Source organism: Esox lucius, chromosome 23 (assembly GCF_011004845.1).
Source record: "Esox lucius isolate fEsoLuc1 chromosome 23, fEsoLuc1.pri, whole genome shotgun sequence".
In the NCBI taxonomy this organism is placed as follows: domain Eukaryota; kingdom Metazoa; phylum Chordata; class Actinopteri; order Esociformes; family Esocidae; genus Esox; species Esox lucius.
The window spans coordinates 13,613,239-13,625,875 of NC_047591.1; the positions used below are offsets into that span (position 1 = coordinate 13,613,239).

The 12,637-nt window shown below is 44.1% G+C and overlaps 1 protein-coding gene across 7 annotated transcripts in view; it reads right to left on the reverse strand.

Moving 5' to 3' along the window:
* magi2a (membrane associated guanylate kinase, WW and PDZ domain containing 2a) overlaps positions 1–12,637 on the reverse strand; it is a 200,797-nt gene that overhangs the window by 24,161 nt on the left and 163,999 nt on the right. For 6 of the 7 annotated variants that reach the window (XM_034290052.1, XM_034290051.1, XM_034290050.1 and 3 more), the window contains one exon: positions 1,655–1,686. The exons of the other annotated variant lie outside the window; for it this stretch is intronic. In XM_034290052.1, the coding sequence (XP_034145943.1) occupies positions 1,655–1,686 (32 nt within the window). The remainder of the gene's footprint in view (positions 1–1,654; positions 1,687–12,637) is intronic. 7 annotated transcript variants of the gene reach the window in all.

Below are 12,637 nucleotides of genomic sequence, written 5' to 3' on the forward strand. Positions count from 1 at the left end.
TTAAAAACTGTAACTTAGGTAAAATAAGGAGCAAAAGAAAAATAAGGGGCTTAGATATGTTGATTGTTATGATCTGCAGAACTCTACAAATGAGCCGGAATCAGAAGATGGTTAGCAATTGTGCAGATATCACTCTGGAAGATGAAGTAGCATGAAATGGGATGCAAACAGGCATGTGCACGCTAACACATCTCTCTGGCTTTGTCTCTCTCTGTGTCTCTATTGCTATGTCTCACTATCACTGTCTGTCTGTCTCTCGGTCTTCATCTCTCTGTTTATCTTTCGGTTTCCTCTCTTGCTCAGCCTCTCTTTCTCTCTGACACACACAAGTTCTAATTAGTTCTACTCTTGTGGGGAACAGAAAACCAGAAATCAAGGTTCACTATCCCCTAACCTAAACCCAAACCCTAAACCAAACTCAGAAGCCTACAAAAGTATTTTGAAAAGGCAGGACTTTAAAAAAGTTCTGACATTTACCTGTTTCATATTTTAATGTATTGTCATGTATTGTTTTTTTTGGGGGGGGGGGGGTTGGGGGTTCTAAAGTGAATGGAGTAAACACACTCAAGTGTTTGTAAATATAGCCCACACAGGAGGCAAGGAGGCAATGTTACAGTAAAGGGTTATAATGTAAAGGGTTATAATGTAAAGGGTTATAATGTAAAGGGTTATAATGTAAAGTGTTATAATGTAAAGGGTTATAATGTAAAGTGTTATAATGTAAAGGGTTATAATGTAAAGGGTTATAGATAACGTAGTAGATAGTCCACAGACCCAGAAGTCTATACCTCAGCTTGATATATTCTAAATGACAATACAACATTTAGATATTGTGTCATAATGGAAAATAAAGTAATGACAAAACTAGTATCAGATCAATAGATAATCAGGAAACAATGCTGTTAGTATCAGACCAAAAGACAATCCAGAAATAATGTTAAGTTAGTAATAGATCAATAGACAATCAGGAAATAATGCTAAGTTAGTAATAGATCAATAGACAATCAGGAAAAGATGTTAAGTTAGTCATAGATTAATATATGATAAGAAAACAAATGCTAAGTTAGTAATAGATTAATAGCATCTTCGAGATAAAAGAATAAAAGATAGGAAAGAATGGATGAGTGATCATATCTGGATGTATGACCAATAGAAAAGGATTCTCTCACTCCCTCTCTATCAGAGATCAAGAGGAGCTGAGAGAAGAATGGGATGTTAAAGTGACCATGCCAACCCAGTCTGGATCATAGATATAGAATTACTAGAAGGATATCTGGTTTAGTAGTTTGCAATATCAAATTTAATTTGTGGCCCATCTGGCTTGCAGTATGAGTCTGGTAATTCTAAATCAATGAGAGGGCCACTTAACCATTTCCTCTGCATGTAACAGCAGGAAGAAGGTTCCGGCTCATTGCCAGGATAGAGCAGCAGCTGACCCATGACAACAGCACCACAGTTAATACGGGAGGGGGGCAGAATACAGTAGTCATCCACAGAAGATGTGTTAGATATACAGTACATAAAGACAGTTGTCTATTTTCTAAAGTCAGTCAGAGAAACTGCAACACATATGCACAGTGCAGCCACTTTGGGAAGTTAGATGAGATCATTTAGAATTAATGGGAGCTCGGGCTCGGAAGACAATGCATGTTACCTGTTTAGGGGTCTTCCAGGGTGAATAGTGACCTGCAATAGTGAGAAAACAACAATGTTTAGCCTAGAGAGTTCTGTAGTGGCATTGCATCAGCTCTGGTTTGTCCTACCTAGAGGGCTTGTCCATGAGCTAAGGAAATATAAAGGAATCTAAAATGGAGGTGGAAAAATATTCATGGATACACAGATATTAAATGTTGATAGGGGGGCTGAAAACAATATGTCCGACCCGAATTGGATTTTTTCAGTGTGTTAGTATAGCACTGACCTGAAGTAAAAGAGAAAAGGTCAGTCGGACTGAATCTTAATATGAAACCCAGCGTGATTACTTTTCAATGCCGACTACGAAAAGCCAAGTGAGGAGTAACGATTTTCAACTTGCTGATCATCTGACCATTTTGAACGTCTTGATGATTTCTTACAACGTCCGGCAAAGTAGGAAAAGGACTGGCCAATTCTTGGAGCTGGGCTCCTTTGGGGATTTCTTCCCAGGTTCATGCCTTTTCAGGGGCTTTTTCCTAGCCATGGTGCTTCAACATCTGCGTTGCTTGTTCTTTGTGGTTTTAGGCTGAATATATGCACATAAGCACTTGGTGGCAACTGATGTATTAAACAAAGTGATTTCTATGCCAAGGAGAGGTAGAAAACAATGCGTTGCTAATTCATTCCAGGTTCCCACACAGCGATGTGATGCAGGAGGAAGTGGAGGACTGTCAGGGGAGAGTCTTTAGCAACACATTCATTTCCAGGCTAATCAGAGAAGAACAGTATTTTAATTTGATACGGTCTACAGGAACAAATAATCCAGCATACACCAAAGAGATGACCATGTAATACAGATTGAAAAGGGGCTATCACGGAAGCAGAGAAGGTCATAACCGCAGAGAAGAGCATCTGATGAAGCTTCTGGTTACTCTACGCACTGACAAACTGTGAAACATGTCTCTACATAACTGTGGTACAATATATAAAATGCATGGATTTCTGATACGGGTCTTATAATTGGCATTAGAAAGTAGTCATCAAAAGTGCGGTCGATGGTTCTAATGACGGTCGATGGTTCTAATCATACGGGCCCTTAAACATAATTAACACATCAGCGGTGGAGTGGGCCTCCTCTGAGAACCAAAGAGTTCAGAGGTCAGGACACCACCCTGCCTGGGCTGTTTTCTGGGTATAGTCACAGCATGTGTGTGGGCAGGCACCATGCAGTCTCACAATATCATTGTGGAATGACCATAAAGAACCAACAGCCCAGAGGGCTCTGACCGTTTATTGGATGAATATTTGTAATGCAGTTAAGGACCATATTTAGGAAGAATTAACATATTGCGTCTTTTGTTAATTAGTAGGCCAACCAGAGAAGCTGTGCAAAATGTTGGGATGATTTTGCATTTATGGCAGCCTAGATTAATTGGTCATGTGATATAATTAGAAGATGTGTTTCCAATGAGAAACTATAAAACCCTTGTACAACCCTACCCTCAGCCATAACTCTAAGGTATATGTGATATTGTGGAAGCTCTCCTACATCACTCTTTATATCTATCCAAAAATGTCTGATCTGCAATTCTTCAAGGCTTAGGGCCAAGTGGAGGCAGGGATTTTGAGCTGAAAAGGCCCAGGCCCAAGTGATAATGCTCCACATCAGCCCAGAATACATTACCACAACCAGATCACAGAATCCAGGCACCAGTGATAACGCTCGACTTCAGCCCAGAATACATGATCACAACCGGGTCCCAGATTCCAGGCACCAGTGATTACGCTCGACTTCAGCCCAGAATACATGATCACAACCAGATCACAGAATCCAGGCACCAGTGATAACGCTCGACTTCAGCCCAGAATACATTACCACAACCAGATCACAGAATCCAGGCACCAGTGATAACGCTCGACTTCAGCCCAGAATACATGATCACAACCGAGTCCCAGATTCCAGGCGCCAGTGATTACGCTCGACTTCAGCCCAGAATACATGATCACAACCAGATCACAGAATCCAGGCACCAGTGATAACGCTCGACTTCAGCCCAGAATACATTACCACAACCAGATCACAGAATCCAGGCACCAGTGATAACGCTCGACTTCAGCCCAGAATACATGATCACAACCGAGTCCCAGATTCCAGGCACCAGTGATAACGCTCAACTTCAGCCCAGAATACATGATCACAACCGGGTCCCAGATTCCAGGCACCAGTGATTACGCTCGACTTCAGCCCAGAATACATGATCACAACCGAGTCCCAGATTCCAGGCGCCAGTGATAACGCTCGACTTCAGCCCAGAATACATGACCACAACCGAGTCCCAGATTTCAGGCGCCAGTGATAACGCTCGACTTCAGCCCAGAATACATGACCACAACCGAGTCCCAGATTTCAGGCGCCAGTGATAACGCTCGACTTCAGCCCAGAATACATGACCACAACCGAGTCCCAGATTCCAGGCGCCAGTGATAACGCTCGACTTCAGCCCAGAATACATGACCACAACCGGGTCACAGAACACAGGCACTGTGCACCCACCCGCCTGTGTCCACACTCAGAGCTGGACAATGTAGGCTCACGTCAAAAGACACTGTCTCGTAAATATATGCCCCTAACTATTGTTTGGTAAGAAAAACAAACAAACTAAATCCTCTCTGCCTTGCTAATTCAACATGAACACTTCCCTTTCTTCAGGTGCAGCTACGGACCCCCTGAAGTAATGGAACGACTGGATGCAAATCAGTGATGATTGAATTAGCGGGTGACTGCACGCTTTACGCCTCATACGGCATCTGAGTGGTTGACACTTGTTAAGTGTACAGTAAACATATCTGTGTCCATCTCCAACGAGTACCAGAACACAAATGAAAAACAATAAACAAAGCGAGGGGCTGGCAGAGGCAGGGAGGAAGAAGCAGCAAGAAAAAAAATAACATGTTTGTGAACCATCATTCTATATCAGTGAGTCATCAATCTGACTGGAGCTTGCCTTGCACTGATCCACAGTTGAGATAAAGATTTAAATAGATGTGGGGGGGGGGGGGGGGTTACAAAAGCTTATCAGGAACCTCTTCAACATTTTCAAATCCAATTAATTTTTGAACTACTCTATCAGCACTGCCACAAAATGTTGATAAAGAATCCACATCATGGGCCGATAAATGAGAGAACTTTCCGACTGACTCTTCTCTTCACTTTCTCAAAACAAGGTCAATCAATATGAGTGCTCATGGGAGCACCTGCTATCCACCTGCAGCACTTCAAATAAAAAGACAAAGCAGCATGATCATAACAGAATGGTTCCCTGGTGGACTGAAAGGCAGAGGTACGTACAGAGGCCATTTATGGTGGGTAGTCCATAGGATACAGTCCTTCATTGTTAAATGAGGCACATGAGGTATATAGTTAGACAGATGTCAGCGCTGTCCTTCCCCGTGGTAGATCAGCACACTGGATCCATGCATCAAGTGAGAAATTACTCAACGGTGTCTGTTGTCACTAGTTACAACAGCCACAGTGGTAAGGCTGCCAACCTGACCAATCAGATGAGAGAGTATGTTGAAGTCAGAAGGCCTGTCTACCTGACTAATCTGATAAGGGATGTGATGATGTCAGAAGGCCTGCCTACCTGACCAACCAGATGAGGGCGTGTGATGAAGTCAGAAGGCCAGCCTACCTGACCAATCAGATGAAGGATGTGATGATGTCAGAAGGCCTGCCTACCTGACCAACAAGATGAGGGTGTGTGAAGAACTCAGAAGGCCGGCCTACCTGACCAATCAGATGAGGGAGTGTGATGATATCAGAAGGCCGGCCTATCTGACCAATCAGATGAGGAAGTGATATCAGAAGGCTGGATTACCTGCCCAATCAGATGAGGGAGTGTGCTGAAGGCAAGAAGGCCAGCCTACTTGACCAATCAGATGAGAGAGTGATGTCAGAAGGCCGGATTACCGGACCAATAAGATGAGGGAGTGATGTCAGAAGGCCAGCCTACTTGACCAATCATATGAGGGAGAGATATCAGAAAGCCGGCCTACCTGACCAATCAGATGAGGGAGTGATATCAGAAGCCGGCTTACCTGACCAATCAGATGAGGGAGTGTGATGATGTCAGAAGGCCGGCCTATGAACGAGCAGATGAGTATGTCGGCTTGTATTAGTTATCTTATCCATGATTCATTATACAGTAGCAGCATGCAGGGAAACAATGGTTCCTTAAATATTAGGTTCTGGAATAGCTCTCGTAGGGGTGTCCAGTGCAAGTCATCAAATGACTGGAAATATGGGTCGTAAAAAACACCCTCCGCCCCAGATAATAACCCCCACCAACACAGGTTAGGGAGTGAAATCAGAAGAGGAGAAAAGACAAATAGACACAATAGGAACAATAGGATGATAGGCTTTGAAAAGGCAGAGAACAACTACAGGTGTTGCTCTCTCTGGTCTCTCATTCCAGCTGTAGAATTGCACTGGCATCTCCTTAACACCAGCTGGGCCTCAACAGATGAACGACATCCTGGCTAACAAGGCATCCAGCACAGGTGAAATTAAGTGTCTAACTAAGCACATGACAGATCGTGTATTTTAGCTGCATTCAGAGTCAAGAGACACATCTGAATGTTAGAATGCATACAGTGCCCTTCACAACTATTGGCACCCTTGGTAAAAATGTGCAAAAAAGGCTATGAAAACATTTGTTAGCTTGTTGTTCCTTAGCTTCTAGTGCATTTACAAGGGTCTATGAAGAGTTCCTTGTATTTCATGACTCGGTTTTTGCTCTGACACGCACTGCGAAGGGTAGGACCTTATTAAGCCAGTTGTGTCCCTTTTCCAAATCATGTCCAATCAACTGAATTTGCCCCAGGTGCACTCTAACCAAGTTTTAGAGACATCTCGAGGATGATCAAAAGACACAAAGCATCTGAGCCCAATTCGGAGTGTCATGGCAAAGTGTCTGAACACTTATAGGGAGGTGAAAACATCCACAATCCAGCTTGTCAGGTGCCGCACAAAAAAACTATGGGAATGACAGATAAAGCCAGCAACCCTGGTAGTGTTCCAACAAAGAAGTTAAATTAGACGCAACAAAGTGGCAACGTTTCCATCATAAAAGGATCTTCGTCGGGTCATGAGGTGATCACAGTACTTAAGGAACAGCTGACACGGGTGATCTGCTCTGCTAAGTTACACTGATGTGACTAATCACAGTGATACGATGAGGTCCAAAATTGAGTGGACCATGGTAACGTTTGAATGGTTTAATAATACTGGTCAATGCCTTATACCTAAGCTGCAGTAGAGTGGCCGATACTGTGTAAATGTTATAGCTCAGGGCTAGCTCTACATCTGAAAGCTAATTATGACTGGTCACATTGTTATTAGCCTGCTGTACTCCAGGTTCACCAGGCTACCTGTATTGCATAACCTTTGAAATGAAAGCAGAACATTCCAGATCTGTGGAGATCTGACAGTCGACTAACAAGGATCATAATAAGACTGTAGAGGTGTCTGACGTGAGTCATCATCTGTCACAGTGGGGAACGACCAGAGATCCCAACCGTGTAATGACCAGAGATCCCAACCGTGTAATGACCAGAGATCCCAACCGTGTAATGACCAGAGATCCCAACTGTGTCAAGCCGCCGCTTTTCCCGGGACTCTAATTAGTGTTTGAGACAGGGCATTGTTCTGGACCCGTCCACTCCACTGAGACAGCGTTGACCAACTGCAGCTCCCTGTGACAACCGACCGATTCCCCCGGCAGAGCTCTGAATGGCTGGGTCTATCCCGGTCCTAATATCCCTGAGGAGCATGAGGTGGTGAATATGCAACGGTAGGCATATTGTGTTTGGGGGGCTGGAGGGCTAATGTACTGCCAAACTTGTTTTCGACATAATCATCTTTGGTTAGTGGCTGAGGTTTAATCAGCCCCTGATTAGAAGAAAGTGAAAAATAGCCCTGATACATAAACCTGACACATTTTCTGTTCTCAGCGAAAGAGCCGTATACCAAATTAATCTATAACAAAGTACTTTACTTTAGTGCTGTCCAGTTATGAACATCTATGTACCATATAGTTATTTCCAATATGACGCATGACAACCGCATGGAAACACACACATACTACAGCCAACAGAACTATAACATCCCACTGCCAGGCCATTACATAAACTTAATGTAAACTGAATATCCACATGATTTAACAAAGGCGCACACATCTTTCATAGCTTACGAGTGAGGAAAAGTCCAGGGGGAGGGCCATTTTAAATCATTTCTGGTACAGAAAAGTAGTGTGCATATTCAATCACAACTGTTTACCAATTACCAACACACATCAAGCTGAGAAACATTATGAAATGACTTGTAGTTCCAAAACTCCACATTTTAATCTACAACATCTCATATCACCACTTTCCTCTCTCCATAACAGAGAAAAAGTGCTTAATCAGTAAAGTTAGATTAAAGCTCAATCAAAGTCTGAAAAATCAGATAAAGAACTGAAAATCATAGTAAAGCACAATGTCACCGTAAAGACAAAAAAAAACACCATTCATCTTTTATGACAATTCAAGATGAATGGTCACATCGACTTTTCTCTCACATGGCCACAAGTCAACCAAGCACGCCACTGGTTTTGATTGAGACTAAATGCAGGAAAGCCATGCTCTAGTAGTTGACAACATCTGCTCTAACATGTTCTCACCGTAGGCTACAAACTCTACCAGATAACTCAAGATGCATAAAAGACATATCACTAAGAAATGGACTGAGATTAAATGGTTGGTGTGCACTGCAGATGGTGTATGGATGTCACTTGTAAAATGTACCTCTGGCTGCAAGAAATGTGAAGCACAGACTGTGTGTAAAACAGAGAACGCTGTACATGCACTGAATCTTCAGCTCCTTTAGCTGATGCGGAGGCCGGAAAAGTCAACAGCTATGCCTCTGCCATGAATTATGTATACCCACTACTCATATAATATAATTACACTGTAATTGCACAGTTTAAATACACTAAAAGAGCCTATTTTGATCAATGGAGGATTGGGGCCGACCTAGGTTAAGCACCCTATTTATGTGATACAACTTCTTTGTCCATGGTCACAGCGAACATTGTCCATGTCTTCTGAATGTCTCCTGTTCTCTTCAGACCTCAGCCCACCAGACTGCCTGCAGACACTTCTGAGGGGAGCTCAGGGTGAAGCAGCAGTGAAGGGATGGAGAGGAGGAGGTTGTGGGGTTAAGGGCCTTGATGTTACGATATGAACCCAGTAGGCCTCCACTTACAAGATCAAGCCCCCCCCCCCACCCACCCACCCCGGGGATCCAAAAAGAAATATTTCAGCTACAGAGCAAGGTCTTTAGCCACCGGACTGCCATAGAGGTTCAGCAGCACAAACTCTCTAGTGCCCTAACTCTTCTAGCCTATGGGATCAGACCTGGCTTTTACCCATAAGTCCTTTGGATTTTGTACCACCACCATCGCTCGCACTTCCTTTTCCTCTCTCCTAAAACCGTGGATACCTGGGGTAACGGTGTGGCGGTCAAGGCATGGCGACATAGTGGCGGGGGGAGGTGGGGGGTCCTTGCGGCAGTGGGGGACATAGCGGCGGTGGGGGACAGTTTTGGACATGCAGGACAGGGCTTTGAACATGTTGCTGTTCAGAATGGTGTTGGTCTGGTAGAGAGCCTGCTCTAGCTCTTCTTTCTGTTGGCCAATGAATCACTGTCTGGCTGTGTGCTGAATAATCGCTGTGTTACTCGGGGACGCTCATTGATTTAAAGGCTCTCTATCCATTTCTCCTCTTCCCATCTCTCTTCTCTAACTCTTTCCCTCTCTGGCTCTCTCTCTTGGGTGAGATAGTCATCTCTGGTCCGGCTTAGGAAAGATATATCTACCTTTGAGAGCATTAAGAGGTCACAAGAGAGGGCAAGTGAGCAAGAAAGACTAGGCTGACTCACACATCCGGCATGGACGGGAGAAAAACTCCCTTTGAGAGTGCCCTCCACTGGAACGAATCTATGGACCACGTTTGGGTGTGCGCATGCCTACTATATTGACACATTTCAGGCATTCTGCCGGTGGGCTAGCCTGGGTGGGCTAGCCTGGGTGGGCTAATGTAAGTGAACCTCAAATTCACACTAAATGGACGCGTCTCCGGCAGAATGCTTCGCGGCTGAAATCCTCCAGCTCCAATTAGCATAGCGGTGATGGCAAGCCTGGGTTATGGTGTAGATAGGCCTTAATGAGGCTGTTTGCATCATGCTCCCTAATTAGTCCCACTGATGAGAAATACAGCAGCCATTTGTATTGGCAGAGAGGCCAGGAGGCAGCGTGGAAGGGCTGGCTGAATATCATAACTTTATTAGGAGCGCAGGCGCGTTTCAAAGTGATCACGCGTAATTGACTGGATGTTTGGGATGGTGAGCGGGGTCGTTTCTGATCGGCGAGGGTAAGCGTAAACGGTGTGGACCGCCTCCATTCCGGATGATAAGTGCTATGGTAATTCAGACCGATACAACTGTAGAGGCGTACAGCTGGAAGCGAATGCGTGCCCGTGCACACTCAGCAAGATGAAGTGAATGCACTGATAACATTTGTGAAGTACCAAACTGTAAAGCATAATGAGTGCCTGTGTGACATTTGAGCAGATAGCAGTAGGCTAAATCCACAGGGTAACAGGTGCCACGGAAATCTGGGGCGTTTTGAAATATAGTCCTGCTACCATTTCACTGGCCCGTTTCTTGCTCACATGATGTCAATTAAATTGTTGTGTTTGGACGTTCTATTTCCATAAAGCAATGAGATCTCCCACGTTTCATTGTACTGCACAGGTCATGCATCGTCCATTTAAAGGAAAAAGGCAGCTGAATGGTGAGACCAGTGAAGGTGGGAACAAGACCAAATGTTTCGCTCCTGATATCTAGTTGTGTATGAATGACGGCCCTTCTTTTTTTTATTGTTTTGGTCACGGCGACTTATGTTAATATGACGCTGTGGCGGGGCACTGAGGTTCCCCTTCAAACAGGAATAGAAATCAGTCTCTCTTCAACAAAACTCCAGGCACAGCGACATATTTCATTAGACTTATTGTTGGTTTGAATTTATGAATACTTGTTATGTACACTCTGTGTGATAAACTGTAACTTTATTGCTTCATGGTAATGAATGGAATTACTTAGACATATAGAGACAATGCATTCTTCATAGTATCTCTTTGATTGAATCAATGTAGCCTTATTGCCTACGGTTAATGTATGAACACAGATACTATATGTACAAGCCACCAGACTTTGCATCTATGCTTTCGGCCATTGGACTAAATCCATTTAATTCTGAATATAGATATCGCCAGGAAAATCTCTTAATTTTAGTCTTTATAATTGCTTAACACTCGGGCCATTTTCTTTAGACTTGGCCTGACATGTTATGGTACTTAAAGACATATTAATACAAATGATGGAGTCAAATTTATCCAGGAAGATTATTAGTGAAAAATACTCACTACTGTAAGCTGCTCTGCGTAAGAGTGTGTGCTGAATTGCTTCCATATTAACACTACAAAATCATACTCATTCTTGGTGTAAAAATGCAATAAGACAATTTACACACAACCCAGTGATTGGATTATTCTAGCAACGCTCATCCATTCAGAGCTGGTGACCATGACAACGTGGACCTGGGCAATATGGTCAACACTGCAACACACAAACACACATACAGACACACACATTAATGAAACACAGGCACAAGCACAATCTTGGATACACGCACAAGCACAACTGCGCGCGCGCACACACGCACACACGCACACACGCACACCACCCCCAGGGCTTCTCTACACTCATGGTTCTAAATAGCTCCCAGAGATAAGAGCTCTCCCTCGTCATATTTATTGAAGCCTGTGGGCTGCTCCTGACAGAGCTGATTCAGCCTTACTGATCATTTAGGACCTCAATAAGACTGCCCTGGCATGTCATGGAGGGGTTGTCACGGCAACCCACCATAGAAGAGCCACAACAATGCCCCAGGGCCCACAGGGATGGGAAATCATGAGTGTGTGTGTGTGTGTGAGATGACTGTTAAAAAAAAAAAGATGCTTTTCCCGAGTTTCTCCATCTGGTGACACAGGGTCGGTACTAAACTCCGCCAGCAGATGGTGCTGCCTCAGTTTGTGTGTGTGCGTGTGGTTCAGCCTGGTAGCCTGCAGACACGTCTGGGCTGCTCTGACGGTCATTAAATGAGCTGCATGGCCGCGCTACCCACACAACCATCTGGACCCCATAACACACACACACACACGCACACATAAACGCACACAGCTGCATAATGGAAAACGCCAATACATAATCAACTCTATTAGCTAGTCCCATTTCAGCTCAGTCTCAGTTGTAGAGTGTTTACCAAATAGATGAGCTGTGTCTATGTGAATGTATGTGTGTGTGTTTGTGTATGCGTGAGAATGCGTGTGTACACGTGTCTATCTGTGTGCCATGATGCAAACAAGCCATTTGAGAGTCAATGAGGAAGTGATAATGTGCTGGCTAGTTGTGTATGATGTGGTGACAGGCAGACATTGGTGCTCACCTCTCTCCTCTGTCTACCGGGCAGCCACCCTCGGGAAGGGAGAGAGGCCATTTTAATTAGAACGTATGGCTGGGATCCAGTTCCTCGACAGCCCAGCCAAATTGCCAGGCATTAAGAGCTAGAACATCATTTCAGCGGAATGGCGACAGTTTTATTAGGTCTTATAATGGCCAAGCTAAACGCTGCAAACTCGCATCCCTGATTGGTTTAGAAGAATGGTAAGATGTTTCGTTCAGATTTCTGCAGAAGGTTAAGATCTGAAATCCGTGAGGGAGCGTGAGCTATTGGCTGCAGGGCTGAGGTCAGTTGTTTTCAATTCAGCTGAAGTTAGTGCAAGAGGTGAAATTCCAATTAAATCACAGAAAATAAATTCAGGCAATGTGGTAAGTGGGTAT